The sequence below is a fragment of the Hippopotamus amphibius genome, chromosome X (genome assembly GCF_030028045.1).
Source record: "Hippopotamus amphibius kiboko isolate mHipAmp2 chromosome X, mHipAmp2.hap2, whole genome shotgun sequence".
Taxonomy (NCBI): Eukaryota; Metazoa; Chordata; class Mammalia; order Artiodactyla; family Hippopotamidae; genus Hippopotamus; species Hippopotamus amphibius.
The window spans coordinates 17,458,148-17,475,937 of NC_080203.1; the positions used below are offsets into that span (position 1 = coordinate 17,458,148).

The 17,790-nt window shown below is 43.9% G+C and overlaps 1 protein-coding gene across 6 annotated transcripts in view; it reads left to right on the forward strand.

The window, feature by feature from the left end:
• The window catches only part of MAP7D3 (MAP7 domain containing 3), a 57,253-nt gene extending 43,465 nt beyond the window's left edge, over positions 1 to 13,788 (forward strand). For 3 of the 6 annotated variants that reach the window (XM_057719075.1, XM_057719073.1, XM_057719074.1), the window contains 8 exons: positions 4,080 to 4,212; positions 5,717 to 5,855; positions 6,810 to 6,914; positions 7,910 to 7,963; positions 9,290 to 9,398; positions 10,460 to 10,655; positions 11,588 to 11,859; positions 12,444 to 13,787. In XM_057719075.1, the coding sequence (XP_057575058.1) occupies positions 4,080 to 4,212; positions 5,717 to 5,855; positions 6,810 to 6,914; positions 7,910 to 7,963; positions 9,290 to 9,398; positions 10,460 to 10,655; positions 11,588 to 11,859; positions 12,444 to 12,451 (1,016 nt within the window). In that variant the 3' untranslated portion in view covers positions 12,452 to 13,787. Of the gene's footprint in view, positions 1 to 4,079; positions 4,213 to 5,716; positions 5,856 to 6,809; positions 6,915 to 7,907; positions 7,964 to 9,289; positions 9,399 to 10,459; positions 10,656 to 11,587; positions 11,860 to 12,443 lie in introns of those variants that run through there. The other 3 variants (XR_009050430.1, XM_057719076.1, XM_057719077.1) reach the window with 3 other exon arrangements.
• Positions 13,789 to 17,790: the final 4,002 nt, after the last annotated feature.

The window sequence follows — 17,790 nt, forward strand, 5'->3', positions numbered from 1 at the left end:
ATTCTTTTTACTCTTTTTTTCTCTTTCCTGCTCTGTGGCAGTTATTTCCCCCATTCCATCTTCCAACTCACTTATTCGTTCTTCTGCCTCAGTTATTCTGCTGTTTTTACCATCTAGAGTATTTTTAATTTCGGTTGTTTTGTTGTCCATTACTGTTTGATTGCTCTTTAGTTCTTCTGAATCCTTATTAACTGTTTCTTGTATTTTCTGTATTTTGTTATTGACATTTTAGATCATCTTTACTATCATTTCTCTGAATTTTTTTTCAGGCAATTTTCCTATTTCCTCTTCATTTATTTGGTCTTGTGGGTTTTTTTCCTGCTCCTTTGCCTGCATGGTGTTTCTTTGTTTTCTCATTTTGTCTAATTTATAGGATTTGCGCTCTCCTTTTCCTGTGCTGCCTAGTAGTAATTCCTCTTGTTTCTGCCCTCTGCCCCCTGTGGTGGGGTTTGTCCAGTGTCTTGAGTAGGCTTCCTGGTGGGGGGGTCTGGTGTCTGCTTTCCAGTGTGTGGCTCTGTGTCTTTTCTCTCTGATGAGCAGGGCTGTGTCAGGTGGTTTGTTTTAGGGTATCTGTGAGGTTAGTATGTCTTTACATAGTCTGTGTGCTGCTGGGTGGTTTTGTGTTCCTTGTTTGTAGTTTGGTGTGCAGTGTCCAGCACTGGCAGTTGCAGACAGTCGGACGAAGCCGTGTCTTAGACTCTGATACAGGGCTCTGTGAGAGTTCCCTACAGTTAATCTTCCCTGTGTCTGTGGACTCCCTAGTAATCTAGCATCCTGGATTCAGTGCTCCCTCCCCAGAGCCTCCTACTTGACTTCTGATGGAGTAGTCCAGACTTCAGTGGTTGCTTGTCCCAGTTATGTCGGGATCTTTGCAGTCCTTTCTGATGTCCAAGGTCGTTTGCTGGTGTTCAGCTGGTTCTGTGTGGGAATTATTGCATCTTTTGATGTATTCCTGATGCATCTGTGGAGAGGGATGCATTCCACGTCCTTCTACTTCGCTGCCATCTTTCTTCTCTTCCCATTTATTTTTGCTTTTATTCCTATTGCCTTGGGAGACTGGCCTAAGAAAACATTGCTATGATTAATGTCAGAGAATGTTTTGATTATATTCTCTTCTAGGAGTTTTATGGTGTCCTGTCTTATATTGAAGAGTTTAAGCTGTTTTGAGTTTATTTTTGTGTATGGTGTGAGGGAGAGTTCTGACTTCATTGCCTTACATGCAGCTGTCCAGCTTTCCCAATACCACTTACAGAGGAGACCGTGTCTTCTCCGTTATATATTTTTGCCTCCTTTGTCGAAGATTAATCGAGCATAGATATGTGTGGTTTTTTCTGGACTCTGTATTCTGTTCCATTGATACATATGTCTTTTTGTGCCAGTACCATGGTATTTTGATTACTGTAGCTTTGTAGTATTGTCTGAAGTCTGGGAGGGTTATGCCTCCAGCTTTGTTCTTTTTCTTCAGGATTGCTTTGGATATTCTGAGTATTTTATGTATGGTTTCATATAAATTTTAGGATTATTTGTTGTAGTTCTGTGAAAAATGTCATGGGTAATTTGATAGGGATTGCACTATATCTGCAGATTGCTTTGGGTAGTATGGCCATTAACAATATTAATTCTTCCAATCCAAGAGCATGGGATCTTTCCATTTCTTTAAATCATCTTCAGTTTCCTTCATCAGTGTTTTATAGTTGTCAGCATATAACTGTTTTACCTCCTTGGTCAAGTTTACTCCTGTTTTATTCTTTTTGATGCAATTTTAAAAGGGATTTTTTTTCTTTACTTTCCCTTTCTGATATTTCATTGTTAGTGTAAAGAAATGCAACAGATTTCTGTATGTTAATCTTATATCTTGCTACCTTGCTGAATTTATCACAGTTCTAGTAGTTTGTGTGTGGAGTCTTGTGTGAGTTTTCTATATATAGTATCATGTCATTGGCATATAATGACAATTTCCCTCTTTCCTTGTAATTTGTATACCTTTTATTTCTTTTTCTTTCTGATTGCTATGGCTAGGACTTTCAATACTATTGTTGACGAGAAGTGATGAGAGTGGACATCCTTGTCTTGTTCCAGATTTTAGGAAGGCTTTTAACTTTTCACCTTTGAGTATTATATTAGCTGTAGGTTTGTCGTGAAGCTTTTATTATGGTATGTTCCCTCTGTACCCACTTTGGTAAGAGTTTTTATCATGAATGGATGTTGAATTTTATCAAAAGCCTTTTCTGCATCTATTGAGATAATCATGCAGTTTTTGTCTTTTCTTTTGCTGATGTGTTGTATCACGTTGGTTCCTTTGCGTTTGTTGAACCATCCTTGTGACCCTGTGATGAATCCAACTTGATCATGGCATATGATCTTTTTTATGTGTTGTTGGATTCGGTTTGCTAATATTTTGTTGAGAACTTTTGCATCTATATTCATCAAAGATATTGGCCTGTAATTTTCTTTCTTGGTATCACATGCATTCTTTTTTTTTCTTTACATAAACTTTATTATTTTATACAACCTTCATAACACAGTATGGAAGATATTATCATTATTATGTCTTTTTTCTCTTTTTAATCTCTTTATTGGAATATAATTGCTTTACGCTTTTGTACCAGCTTTTGAGGTACACCAAAGTGAATCAGCTGTATTTATACATATATCCCCATATCCCCTCCACCCCACGACTCCCTCCCATCCTCCCTGTCCTGGCCCTCTAAGACATCACCCATCATCGAGTTGATCTCCCTGTGTTATACAGCATCTTCCCACTAGCTATCTATTTTACAGTTGGTAGGTTTGAGATAGGTTTCTTTTTTTTTAATAAATTTATGTATTTATTTATTTTATTGGCTTTGTTGGGTCTTCATTGCTGCACACAGGCTTTCTCTAGTTGCGGCGAGCGGGGGCTACTCTTCATTGTGGTGCACGGGCTCCTCATTGTGATGGACTCTCTTGTTGTGTTGCACGGGCTCTAGGTGCGTGGGCTTCAGTAGTTGCGGCACATGGGCTTAATAGTTGTGGCTCACGTGCTCTAGAGCGCAGGCTCAATGGTTATGGTGCACGGGCTTAGTTGCTCTATGGCATGTGATGTCTTCCTGTGGCAGGGATCGAACCCATGTCCCCTGCATTGGCAGGCAGATTCTTAACCACTGTGCCACCAGGGGAGTCCCCACATGCATTCCTAATATCCATCAACATTACTTTGAACACTCATGAATTTTGCTTTTTGAAGGAATTCCACAGTGAATTCCTTGTAACAGAAATGATCTTTTTATTACAAATTATTTGTTCTTGTTTTGAAATCCTCATTTTTGTGTATAGTTTATTTAAAACAAATTCGTTACATGAACTAAAACATTATGCCTCCATGTGGTCACCTTATTTTACTGATAGTCTTGGTTTCTTTGGTTATCTACAATTAGCCACTGTATGATCAACCAAATATATTAACAGACTATTTTCAGCATTTAGCTAAACAGTATTTATTTAGTAAAAAATGATGCACAGTTTTTAAAATGTATGCTGGAGATATTTTTGTTTAGTTGAGTATTTAAGACTTGTACACTTCAGGAAATCCCTGGTGGTCCAGTGGTTAAGGACTTGGTGATTTCACTGCTGGGGCCCAGCTTCGATCCCTGGTCAGGGAACTAAGATATCCTGCAAGTTGCGTGACATGGCAAAAAAAAAAAAATCTATACACTTCATTTGGACTGAGCTTAAGCTTATCTTCTTCAGTATTCAGTATATCTTAATCTTTTTTCCCATAGAGGCAATTTAGTCAGTTATCTCAAAACAGCTAAACCAAAGCAGGAGTACATTATTTAATTTTGGAACAAGCAGTTGTTAAAAATTAACAACATGCTACTTCTGTTGTTGGGGGCTGGTGGAGGGGGGTTGGGGTGGGATGGGAGTTGGGCTTTTGTACAAAAGATGTTACATAAATCAGTTATAGTTTATTTATACATTTTAGACCATGGGCATAGTGTTTTTTTTTTTAACATTGTAGGTTGTCTTGCACCTCTTTGTTGGATTTAGAGGCAGTAAGTTCCCTAAACTTAACTGTTTTACATGTTAATTTAAACTAGAGTCTGGTAATAAAAGCACACCAGGGCCTATGAATGCCAAGGAGGCAACAAAAATTTTGGCAGAAAAACGACGCCTTGCTCGTGAACAAAAAGAAAAAGAGGAAGAAAGACTACAAAAAGAGATGGAACAAAGGTTGGCACAAAATCATCTTTTCTATACTATAAATCTTGGCTGGGGCCCAAATTGTGAAAGTCAGACTTTATCCTCAAGTTAGATGTATTATAAATTCTCAAAGAGTAACTGACGTTTTCTTCAGTTTAAGTTAGAAATGACTCGTCACCTTCTAAACAAATGTGGGGAGCATTTCAAGCAGAGAAGACGCTGGTGTGTAGATGAGTGTATGGTCCTCTTTAGTCTCTATGTGTCGTGTGCCCATCAAGGTGTGCTGTAAAGATGCATAAAGAGACCTGAACTCAGGTCAGGGGCCTGGATCTCAGTGGTAGCACCTGAGTGATCACACAAGACTGTTTCTGTTGCCATTCACTGGCATCAGCCCCTTTCTTTATTTCAGAAGTCCTTTATAACTTTAGAATTTGTAAACCTGTTTAAGAACAAGTTGCATACATCACGACCCTTTCCTACTAAATACTTCCATGTATACTTCCTAAGAACAAAAGCATTTTCTGACATAACCAGTATATAGTAACTGAAATCAGGAAGTTTATTATTTTATTTTCTAATGCAGGGTCAGACATCCAACTTGCCAGTTGTCCCAGTGACATTCTTTATACAATTTTTTTTAGTTCAGAATTCAATCCTTAAACAGTTCATAAAGAGTAATATATGCACACGCAGAGATAGTAAACTGGTAAAGCAGCTATGCTTGAAATTTTTTTGTATGTTTGAAAATAAAAAGTTACCGAAAAAAGAAAAAGAATTTGTAAACCTGGAAAGGATACTTCCTCATGTTTTACTGGGTTTGCAATGACTTACGGGCTGCAAATAGCATGTACAGTTGTGTGCATTCTACCTTAATCTAAAGATTTCTTGATCTTTGATCTCAAGGCCCATTTGGGGCCCTCTAATATAAACCTCTGTCCACTGCCTGCAAAGAATAACTACAGTCCTGACTTTGTTTTTAAGTATTTAAGTGTTTTTGAATCACAGCATGCTTTCCATGTACCTTATATGGGTTTGGGAGAAAGGAAGAGGAGACATTATGAATAGCAAAAAAACCTATAACTTGAAGAATATTATTCATTGCTTCATGTAAACAGACCTAGTGTAACATTTTAAAAGCCCTGAATACTAGTCATTGTGGACTGGGCTTTCCTTCTCTGAGTACCACCAGACCCTCCTCTAAATTCCCTCTGTCACACCCCCATGTGAGATTGGGTGTGAGCATACGTCTAAAACAGTTAAGGAATGATTTTTATATGTGTGTGTGTGTGCGCGTGCGCGCAAGTGTGCACATTTGTGTTTTAAGATGCAAAGTAGCCCATTACTTGATAGAAATCTTTATCTACTCCCATAGGCTAGTTTCCCCCCTTTAAAAAAGGTGAAATATGCAAATCCTGTGTAGCAACAAGACAGAAAATCTGGTGAATCTGGTGTAAACATAAATTGTATTACGATACATAAGCAGCTTTACTATAAAATGCACATAATAAGAGTTATTTAAATATTCCTTTATCAGGAAAATGAAAGACATAGCAAAGAAAGCGGATGAAGGCCAAGAAGATGAGTTCTCAAAATTTGGAGATGGGCAGCAACCAAAGGAGATAACAAAGAAGAAAGGAAGTCAGGAACAAGAAGACCAAAAAGTAGAACTCCAGGTTTGCTGGCTCTCCACTTGATCAAGGGATGAGAACCAGATTCTGAAATTCAGTAGAAATCCAAAGCAAAAGTGTACTTCTCCAAGAAAGAGACTGAGCAGATGCTGCGTGCTTTGGGTGCATTTGCACATGACAGTCTAGCTGTTACCCAGGGTCGCTGGGAGTCGTTCTCAGCCACCCTTGGCAGGATCCACGAATGCTTTCCAAGTGAAACCAAAGCAGAAAGCAGCAGATTACAGATGAGCAGTCCTTTAGTTTGTCTACATAAATAATATTACAGCTTGGTTTCAGAAAATCCAAATTGCTCACAGAGATGAAATGTCCCGTGTGAGTTTTCCCAATCCTGCATTCTTTGGTGACACTTACACCTGCACCCCCGCCCCCGCCCCCCAACAGATAAGGTAAAAATTATGAATACCTCATCCAATTCACCAATTAGGATGTCTCACCTATGTAGATTTAAATCACCAGGTAAATAAATCCCCAAACTGAGCTCAGACTATACTCAGTTTAAATTATTGTTACAGCCTAATTTATATTCCAGTTTTAGTGTATGATTTATCAAAATCAGTCATGTCTTACATAAATGTGCACATTTGCAGTCCTCAGACAATTACCTTTAAGAATCCTCTTGGTGCTTTTGAGAGGTATCAGACTGGGCTCCTGATGCCTGTGTCAGTGGAAGATACACAGTCACTTGTGTGCGCCGAAACGGTAGTGGTCTGACAAACCTGAGGTCCTGAAGGGGATTAACATGGCTTCTAAATCCTCCTAATAATAGTTAGCCTAGTTCTGTACATTTTTGCTAATACTTTGAAAACTGATGATCCATGGTTATTATATGTGGGTACAATCAAAAGGTTACATTCTTTTATTCTGGATAACTCTTACTGTCTCACTGATGTCACTCAGATATATTGAGATTTAAATGATATTTCTATACAAATTTCCTAGAAAAGTGATGCCAAAATAAAAGCTCAGGAGGAGGCTGACAAACGCAAGAAGGAGCACGAGAGAATTATGTTACAGAATTTGCAGGAGAGATTAGAAAGAAAAAAGGTACTCCTCTCTGTTTGGGGGGTTTGAGTCTCTGTTTAAAACAATGTTGGGCGCATGCTATGGAAACATGTTTTTGAAAATGACAAATAAGTGATATGCTAGCCCTGGTTGTTTTCCCTCTGTACTCTCTTTTCCAAGGATCTGATCCCTTCTCCCTAGAGTGGTCCTCTCTTATCGGTCATACCTCTCCCTCATGGGCCACTGATGCCCATTACAGGGATATCTCTGGAGAGCAAACCTCTGGGAACAAAGCTCCTTTGAACACAATCACTCAGGTCATGGTAGGGATTGGTGGAAGTTAGAGTTTTTTTCTGAACTGGGCTGGAAGCAACTGAGTAGGAAGAAGAAGGTGGAGGCTTCTCTGAGAGGCCAAGGTGCAGGCTGTTTGTAAGGTAGGACCTCACTTTGTGCAACCCAGGTGGCTCATCTGGGAGCAAGGAAAGCCCTGGACCAGGCCGAGGTGCTTCACGGCCTCTCTGTCAGGAGATCAGTCACCCTGAGGAGGCCTGCAGCTCTCCTCACCTTCAGGGAAGAAGGGAACTCTCATCCTTTCTGCGTGTGCTCCTTCTAGTAACAAAACCTCTGACAGGGTCGCATTGTTGGGGTGCTTTCTTTTCATTAACATTGGCCTCACTCATGGTCTATTCAGACTGAAATCATGTTCGCAAGTTCTAATTTGTTTGCAATAATCTGTGCTTAGTCTAAGTAATAAATTGCCACGTTGACAAAATCAGGAGTGAGAAGTCATTTGGATTTCTGTGTTAAGATAGCAAGTACACCTGTCACCGCTCAGGGCGTTTTCTAGATGACCGTGAAACTGGGCTTGGAAGAAGGCACCCAGCTGCCGGCACAGGGTCTTGCGTCGGTTAGATGTGTAGTGTTAGAGCAGTCAGTGATAGTTTGCTTCTGGAACATGGAAATAATCAGCTTCTTTAGGACCAGTGTTTTGTTTTTAATCTGTTTTCATGTTTGAATTTTTATTTTCCTTTAAATAGAGAATTGAGGAAATTATGAAGCGGACAAGAAAGCCAGATTCGAATACCTCAAAGGTAGTCTGTGTGCTCCTACCAGCAGTGTATAAGAATTCCTCTTGCTTCACGTTCTTGCCAACTTTTTAATTTTTGCCAGTCTCTGGTGGTAATGAAATAACACATCACATTGGCATTTCCCTGATTATTAAAAAGGTTGAGCATGTTTTCATATCTTTAGTTAGCCTTCATGCTTTTTCTTGTGTGAAATGCTTGTTTAGGTCTTTTGCCCAAAACTCTCTGACTGACTTGTCTTTTCCTTACTCACTGGCAGTTCTTTAAATGTTCTAGATACTTCTCCTTTCTTGCTTGTATGTGTTGCAGATATCTTCTCCCAATTTGTGGCGTGTCTTTTCTCACTGCTGTCTGCTGCTACATAGAAGTTCTTGATTTTCACACCGTTGAATTTATCAATATTTTCGGATGACTAATGGAGTCGGGTGCCTTATTGGCCATCTGGAGATTCATTTTGGTGAAGTGCCTTTTCAAATCCTTTGCCCCTATTTCTATTCGGTCACCTGCCTTTTTCCTGTTGATCTGTAGGAGATCTTACCTGCTCTGCTTCTGAGCCCTTTGGACATCTGTGTTGCAGGTATTGGCCTCCGTGCTGTAGTTTGCCTCACAATCTCATAATGTCTTTTGATAAACAGAAGCTTATTTTAATGAACTCAAATTTAGCAGTTTTTTCTTTCTTTTATGGTTAGTGCTTTCAGGGTCTGTCTTATAAGTATTTGTTTACCGCTCCCCCTCCTCCCCCTGCACCATGTCTTGTCTTTTGATGTTTTGCATGCATCTCTGGTCTTCTCCCCACCCCCCCAGATTCTGTGTTCTTTACCCTCTGAGCTACAAAACTGATATTTTGCCTGTTTACAGTTGCCCAGTTGTGGTAACTCGTATCATTATGGAAATTTAGAATAGAAATGTCATTTCTGAAAAGGACTGGGAGTCACCATCTCAAAGATCATTTAGCCCCTTGGCCTGAGAAGAAGCCCTGCCTTAAGCAGCAGCCAAGAATTTCTTTAGCCAAGGCCCCACCTTGGCTTAGTTAGGGCTCTGAGTGGGCAGAGCCCGCATGCCAACCCAAAGCTGTTTTCCCTTGGCTCCCACTCAGGGAAGTCTTTCATTCTTGAGTGTCTTTCCCTAGCTGAAAGGCACAACTAGGGCCACGCCACCTGTCCTGTCCTCTGTAGATTCTTGGGGTCAAAGAGGTTAGATTTTTTTTTAACTTTTTAATTGAAATGACAAAAATTAGCCATCTATCCAGACGTGAAATCTATCTTCTTTGAAATAACTAAGTCAGGATGCTTGAATGTTAGATGTAATCATGACTTTATTCTTGCATTGTAGGCTGCAGAAACATTCAGCAGTGATGCATACGAGGAGGAGGAGGACGAGGCTGACGATGAGGACGAGTCAGAAAGTGACAGCAAGTCCTTTGATGACACACATCCATCAGGTTTGCTTGCCTTTGGAGTTCTGTTAGTCACCGTTTAGAAGCTAGACTGTCTAGGCTCATCCAGGGGTTTCTCTGCTTCTGAGCTGTGTGGCTTTGAGCAAGTTACTTAACCTCTCTGTGTTCAGTTTTCCTGTCTGAGAAAGGGGAAGCTAATGTTATCCTCCTCCTAGGATGGGCATGAGATTGCAGTAAGATCATGCAGCGCTAAGAATAGTGCCAGACACATAGGAAACTCTCAATAAACATTAGCTGCTGCTACAGCTGTTACTGTGTTTCAGCGTGAGGCTCACTAGCATCTCACAGTTCAGAACCTCGTGCGGCATTCATGAATGACCATAGGTAGAATGTCACTCCCCGCCTCATTGAGAGAAAATGAGAATCACGTTGTGATACGAGTGCCCCTAAGGGGTATTGTTGAGTCTTGTCCGTTCCCTGGTGAGTAGGAACCGCTTGATGGGCACAGTAATGGCATTCGAGAAAACACGATTCGTCCACCCTTTATGCCGTAGTGGGTACTGAACACACAAGTCGGGCGCTCTGCTAGCTACTGGGGCCTCCAGGAACCGCAGCCAGTGGGGAGCCAGATGTGAGCAGACGGTGGTGCTGCCACAAGCTGGTCGCCCTGAAAGAAGTTTGGCCAGAATGCCACAGCGGAGCAGGAGGAGCTGAGCAGGAGGAGCTGCAGCCGTGTAGGCTCCCCCTTAGGGCACTGAGAAAGGTTAAGGTCAGAGGTGAGACTAAGATAAGAGGGTTATCAGGAGGAGGGGCAAGAAACATGGGTCCATCCTGCCCTCTGGCCGTCATTCTTTGCTGGCACAGTGCCTTAAAGGTGGCCCTTTGTGCTTTGAGGGCAGGGTGGGCTTGTGCCCTGAGCAGCGGCCGGCCCGGGCCACAGCTCTGGGCAGAGCTGGGCCTGCCTCCCCAGAGTCCTGCCGCCAGACAACTCCCGCCTTCAGGCAGACGTCCCTCCCGTCACCCAGCAGGCTCACAGCCTTCGCTTCACTTGTCTTTGTTGTTGAAACTCTAGTTTTAATCTTGTTGCTCTTTTTTTTCCCCTCTAGCTTTTATAAATGGCACAGATTCATCCCCAAAACCAAAAACACATTTTAAAAATGTGAAGAACACTCGCAAGCTGGTGTTTTTAGATGCGGCTTCTAGCCACATCCGTAAAGAGACAAAAACATTTTTAAATTGTGACACGAAAACCTTCAGACAAAAAAGAGTGAAAGACCCTTTGAATCAGACAAAGAGTGCCAGGTGAGTCACTAGGTGACTTTATCAGAGTACTCATGGAGGGGGTGTGATGGGCATCCTCAGAGCGGTGTAGGAGGTTGTAGACTGAGCTCTTAGCTTATACCAAACACTGTATCAAGCACTCGACTTAGAGAAACAAACTAATCCCCACAACAACCTTGCTTAGGAAAAGGATGACCATCCCCATTTTTACAGATGAGGAAACTGAGGCATGGACAGATAACAGACCTTATTTGCCCAACATCCCACTGTTCAAGGGCAGAGCCCAAATTCAAACCCAGATACACCTGACTCCAAACTGTGCTTTCATTCATGCTGGTTAGTGTTGTCTCACACAATCAGGGAAGGGGATATTGATTGAGTGACTGCAGTGCAGTCTACCAGGCACCTTAGCTATTTTAATTCTCATTGCAACTCTGAGTTTGATATTAAAGTCCTCACTGTGCAAATGGGAAACTGAGTGGCTGAGGTTAGGTCAGAAGAACAGGACCAGATTCTTGGAAAGGAAGGCTCCTTGGGCGATTGCCTGAAAAGATATTAACCTGCAGGGCCCCTGGAAACAATCTGCTAAGAGATTCAGGGATGACGTGGAAAGTGCCCTGGAGCTAGTAAACCCACGAGTAGTCCTCACTCTGCCTTACTGGCCGTGTCCTGGATCTGCTCAAAGGAGGCACACAGTTCCCGGAGCCCCGTGTGCTTAGCTGCTCCCAGCCCCACTCAGCGTTCCTATGGAACCCTAGGACCTGGGAGGACACAATTCGGAAACCAGTGTGTTCTGTCATCTCCAAGATCCCTTCCATCCAGCCTTCCCATTCTGTAATTCTGAAAGTTCATTTATGTCCAAGGCATTCCTCAGAATTAAATAATAAAGCTTCTTTCAGGCTAAGCCTTGGTTTGGGGACAATCAGGATTATAACCAAAATATCTCTTTCCAGATCCTCCACCAAAAGAGCAACCAACCGAGCAGCAAAAACTGCAAAGGCAGAAACCAGCAACACCGTGGAACCCTCCAAGAGTTTACATTCAGAGGCACAGGAGTGGGTCTGTGACAAGGTTATTGATGTCACAAGTGACACAGAACCACCTAAGTCCAGCATCCCTCCTGATAGCCAAAAACACCATCTCAAAGGTTCCACGACATCCTGCCTAAGTCACCAGCCGCCTATAGACAACGAGAAAACAAGCGAATCTGTTTCTGCTCAACCAGGTAAGACTCATCCCATCCTCACTTCGTTTGAAAGGTAGTTGACCTTGAACCCTCCTGGGTTTCCAGCTGTTCCAGGGCTGCCCCTTGGTGAGGGAGAAGACAGTGGTCGGTCTAAAACTAGACTGATGTCAAAAGAGCCCTCCATTACGTTAGTTTTGAGAGGGCAGATGACTTGATTCTAATTTTTATATCCTGCATTTCCTGCCAGATACACAAAGTAGAGTTCATTTCCAACCCCAGGGCCCTCAGATTCCTCTGCACTCCTGATCTACTGGACGCTCTACAGCACACGGATAATCATTTAGGGCAGAGAGTTTAGTGAGTTTTTTGGAATTAGTCTCTCGACCTGTGTTTCCAAAACCAAAAGGCCTTTGTTTTCCTTTCCTTGAGAAGTGCTGTTTGAAATTGAGAGGCAGCTTGGGCCCGTTTGGAGGTTGGGGAACATTTATAAGAACATCAGTGTGTCAGCAACTCCAGGGGGTCTGCTGAGGGTCCCAGGCCTGTCCCAGAGGGGGTCAGGGCCCATTTGGTGTGGAACCAGCATCTTCTCTACTAACCTTTCTTTTCTTTTTCCCTCTGATCAGATATGTAAACTTCGTCCAGCCTGGAAGAGAATCCATTCTCTACTCTGGATTTTGACCTCCAGGCCCATCTCTCAAAATTTCTTCACCTCCTACTTGAACCTAGCAAAGAAAATGACTTTAAAAAAAAAAGTGGGGGGGGGGACATCAAAATGTCCTCTTAACATATCTCAGAAGATGCTCATGTCACCTTGACTCTTGCCCACAAGCAATGGTTCTGAGTAAAGAGTTGTTTGTTTTCCTGTGAAAATCTTCATTGTCTCTCATTCTTGTGTTTTCCTGCCAACACATTTGAGTGTGTATCAAGGGTGTCTTAATAAAATGCTAATTCTTGAGTTTCTAAGAGAATCTTTACCAAAGGAATAGTTTTTTCTCAGTATATATTTAAAATTTTAAAATCCTGTTTACTTAACAATTGCATTAATTTGGCAATAAAAACTAATTTGATCCTGTAGAGAGCATAATGACTTATTTGAGGGCCTCAAGATTCCTCATAAGACCTTTGTTGGATTGGTCTTAATATACAAATACAGAAGGTTGCAAAATACTATATTACATTTTACCACTATGTACGTATATTTCTGAGTCTGCCAGTCCTGCACACAGCCACTGATGCCCCCAAATGCTGGGAGTCCTAGAAGGTGTGATCTTTAGCATCTTCCCTGCTTTTGTCAGTGTTTCATTTTGAAGTATATAGTGCAGTTTATCTATAAAAACATATTATTTTTATTGTGTACATAAGGCAGTGTTTGGCTGTGGTCTGATGGGGTATGTTTAATTCCTCTAAATGTTTACCGTGTGTAATTTTTTTCAGCTTGTGCCCTCTAGGACTGCCCTTAAGTATACATTCAGGCTTGAGATGTGGAGTCAAAACTTTGCTTGCCTTTCTCTAGCCGCTGGCTGCAAGTGAGTACAGGAGCAGTGTTATTTTTCAGTCCCTGTGAGAGATGGGCACAAAGACAGACGTACACAGTGTACATGCACATGTGTCCACATGCTCACACGTGTACACAGGATATATATTTCCTGAAATCTATTGAATCCCACTTAAACTATCGACTGAAACTTAAATTCAAATTAGTTGTGCTAATGGTAATGAGTTTTCTGGTGAATCACGAATAGGTTGAAGCAGGCCTGTGTTCCTTCGTAACCACCAGTCTTGGATTAGTCAAAGGAAGTAGTGATTCTTTCTGATTCCCTAGTTCTTTGCTATTCACAGTACTGTGTCTTAGTTCTAGATTAGAGCTTGGTGCCTTAGATTTATAAACTTTTTATACTTAACCTTTTTTATATAAAAGGCAGAGACAATCATTCTAACGTGTTTCTGATATTTCTGCACATATTTCACATGTTGAAACCCTGTTACACTGTCATATAAATGTGTGCTCTATGCAATAAACTTTGCAGGTAAAGCAAGTTTTCTTCTTATTTTAATAACAGAAAATGTACTGGTGATGGTATAAAGGTGACACCAATTGTTAGCCAAGCTATGAAACAGGCAACCGGAATGTTCGATAAATAGTAATCAGATCCTCTGATGCCCCTCTGCGGCCACGTGGTGTGGGCAGTGTTCCGCCGTGGGACGTGAAGATGGGAATTTTGAACTCTGGTCTTCTTTCTGCATCTGTTTCAATGCTTGTTACTCTTCCCTGTGATGACTCTGACTTATACTTGAGGCCTGTGATTAAAGTATCTTTCTTGTGATGGTGGTAAAATTCATATAAGTGGCATTTAGTACATTTACAATGTGCAACCGTCACCACTATCTTGTTCCAGGATGTTTTCATTATTCTAAAAAGAAACCCAGTACCCTTTAAGCAGTTACTTTCCCATTCCCTCTCCTGCAGCCATTTTTAAAAAATATTTATTTTTTGTCTGCATCAGGTCTTAGTTGTGGCACACGGGATCTTTCGTTGTGGCATGCTGGCTCTTCATTGTGGTGCACGGGCTTCTCTCTAGTTGTAGCGTGCAGGGTTTTTTTTTTCTGTCTAGTTGTGGCATGTAGGCTCCAGAACGCATGGGCTCTGTAGTTTGCGGCACGTAGGCTCTCTAGTTGTGGTATGCGAGCTCAGTAGTTGTCACGCGCTGGCTTAGTTGCCCCACAACATGTGGGCCTAACCAGGGATCAAACCCCCATTCCCTGCATCGGAAGGCAGATTCTTTACCACTGGACCACCGGGGAAGTCCCCCCGCAGCCCTTTAGAACCTCACATTTGGTGCTAGCCGCGCATGAGGAACACACATTTGCTTTTGAAAGTCTGAGCCTGCACTGAGCCAGTAATTGTGCTCTGTTAGAAGTACATCCCTTCATGACATCACTGTTACTGTGTGTGGCCAAACCAATGTTTTGATCTGCCCATAAATGTTTGGTTTCTAATCTGGAAACATGTTCCATTCCACTAGGTTTTGTGTTTGATAAGGTGAGGTCCTTATTTATCCCTGATCTTTGGCATCTGGTGCTTTGAGAACAGTAGCGGCCATTCCCTGCTTGGCATTCGGTACCGGGCCATCCACTGGGGCTGTTGAACCGGGACATTCCCTGGTTGCATACAACCTGAAGCACAGTCAAAGGAGCCTGCTGAGAGCTCTGAGCTGATGGGCGCTGACTGGGCCTCCATGCTTGCCATAGGCTGGCGTCCTCATGGTGACACATTGGTCACCTCAAGTTTCCCTTCCTCTCTGGAGAGCCTCTTCGAACCTGCTCCCCTCAGGAAGAGGCCCGGGCCTCTCCCAGTGGAATCTTCAGATCAGTGCATTTCCCACAGCCCCGTCATCCTACTCCCTCCCCCCCCACCCCCCCAGCGTGTGCAATGAAGCCTTTCAACAGCTCCAATCCCTGACACCAGAAAAACACAGTAAGAACACTAGAAAGGATGTTGGACAGGGGGTCTGAAGACCCGAATTCTGGTCAAGGTGGCTGCAAGCCTACCAAGCAGCTTTGTGCACGTCATGGCCCCTCTAAGCCCTCTTGTCTGATGACTTGGGCTGCGCTACAATCTCTGAGGGCCCTCAGTTCTCAGGAGTCACTAACTCACTGTGGCAAAGAGCTAGAGGGTTGGGAGGTGAGAGTAGAACTGCAGCAGCAGCTGGTGCCAAGAAACACAAGCCTGGAGGCAGACTGTCTGGCGTGTCTTATCAGGGGTCAGTCTGATCCCTGCACGCCGCACAGGCCTCCTCAGCTGAAGCAGGTCCCGGAAAGGCCGCCTTGCCCTCGGCCTCCCTCCCCACCAATCCAGTTCCAGGGGTTCTGGATGGGCTCATCTCACAATTTCCCCGACTGTGTTGTAATAACTGTAGTTGTGTTTACACATTCTATATGCCAGGTACTTTATGAGCATCATTTTAAACCCTCACAACAACTCTGTGAGGTGTGAATATTCATTTTTACCTAGGACACAGGTTAGTGGAGATTGGCATTTGTTTAAGGTTACACAACTAGCAAGAGGCAGATCTGGTGTTCAAGTCTGATTCCAAAGTATCTTTGTGGCTAGCATGGTGGGTAACACACTGTCTTTGATGCTAGAGATAACAATAATTGCTAACGTTTATTGAATGCTTTTCTTGGGTGTCGCTTTTCTTGGATGTCGGTCAATTACCATGTTTAATAAAATAAGCACTTATCATGTAATGTGCATGTGCTTCTGCAAGGTAGGAACTGTCTCGTTTTACAGGCGAGGAAGCCAGTTCAGAGGTTTGGAAGAGAGGAAGCCAGCTCAGAGAGACCTGCCCAGGGTCTCATAACTAGCAAGTGGCCGTGCAGCCAGGATTTGGAGCCGGGCAGTATGGCCCCAGAACTCACCTGTTACCCAGAAGTAGATTATGTGCTTGACATTCTGATCCCCTTCATTATGAGGGAGAAAAGGGTTCTCTGCTGAAAATCTGCTAACTGGAAACTTTCCCTCCTTCCTCCTGAGTCTTAGGCTGTCATTCTTAAAATTGACAACTGAGCGCTGCGCGTGACGCTCTCCTCATTGTGATGCTGTGGACAGACGGCGTCCCTGCCCTATGACAGTGCAGTATCATAGGCCTTCTAGCCTGGGCTAGAGGTGTGCCCGGCTCGGGGGGGGGTGTTTTGTCACTTATTTGCTGTGTGATCTTCCGGTTTCTCATTTGGAAAATGGGGACAGTGGCAGTGTTAGCTGTGAGAACCAGGTATAACTGTATAAGGCACTCAATTACTTAAGCGTTGAGGGCAGGCATCTCCTGGCAAGCAGTAACTAGAGGCCCACTGCCGGTGGGCCTGTTGCTGGGGGAGGAAGGTGGTGGCTGGGAACAGGGGGATAAGTGGTGGAGGGGGATACAGGAGACCTTAGGCAGGGCTGAGGCCTGGAGTCCAGTCCTGCAGCTTTTGCTCCGTCGAGCTTTTCAGCTGTGGCGTGGGCCAGGGTTTTGCAGGCCAAATGGGATGGGAATCAAAGGGTGGCAGCATTGAGGGGGGCAAGAACAGTGGAAGGGATAGAGCGTACAAGATTGCAGGGACGCGTCTGAGAGAGGTAATTGGAGCCATCAGTGGACTGGAGGGCAAAGAACTAGTTCAGTGAGACAAGGGTGACCAAGAAGGGAAGGAGCAAGGTCAGAGAGGCAGGTCTGGGTGCTGCAAAGGTCCAGGGTTTGCCTGCGAGGAGGCAGCAGAGGTGCAGGCACTGCTGATGTGTCAGGGTCCCCCCCACCCCGGGCTCTGTCCCTTGCCGCTGCCACCCAGATCCCTTCAGAGGGGCGCCATCCCAACTCCCCACCCCAGCCCTGCTTCCTTGGGGCCTCAGGAGATGACCAGACTCCTCACTGCTGGAAGAGTTTTAACTGCTAGGTTCTAGGGAGGGAGACACACACACACACACACACACACAGACACACACACACACACACACACACACACACACACTCCACTCACTCACTCACTCACAGAAATGCTCATGGTTCCCTAACAGATAGGTTTTGATTCCAAACACGCGAATGTTAACCCCAAACTGGGCACGAGGCTCCTACGAGGCTCCTCAAAGACGAGGCCCTCTCCTCCCGCCTCTGCCTGTAGCTGAAACGTCCTTTCACTGGGTGCCCCTATGGCCTGGGGACCGTTCCACCTGAGGAGCCTGCAGCAGACACCTGTCACCGGGCCTCTTGCACCATCCTGAAATGACCACATGGCATGGGCAGGTTGGACGCCCCAAGAACCTGGGCCTCGGGGGTGTGTGGCCGTGATCTAGAAGCTACCTCCACCTCTGCCTACACTGCCCCCACCCCTGAGATACAGGGGCCCCGATGAGCAGCCTCAAGGGGGAGAGCCTCCTGAAGGGCCAACGGTGGAGGAGCGGCAGTTGAGGGCACAGGCAGTGTTCGCCGCGGCTCGGGG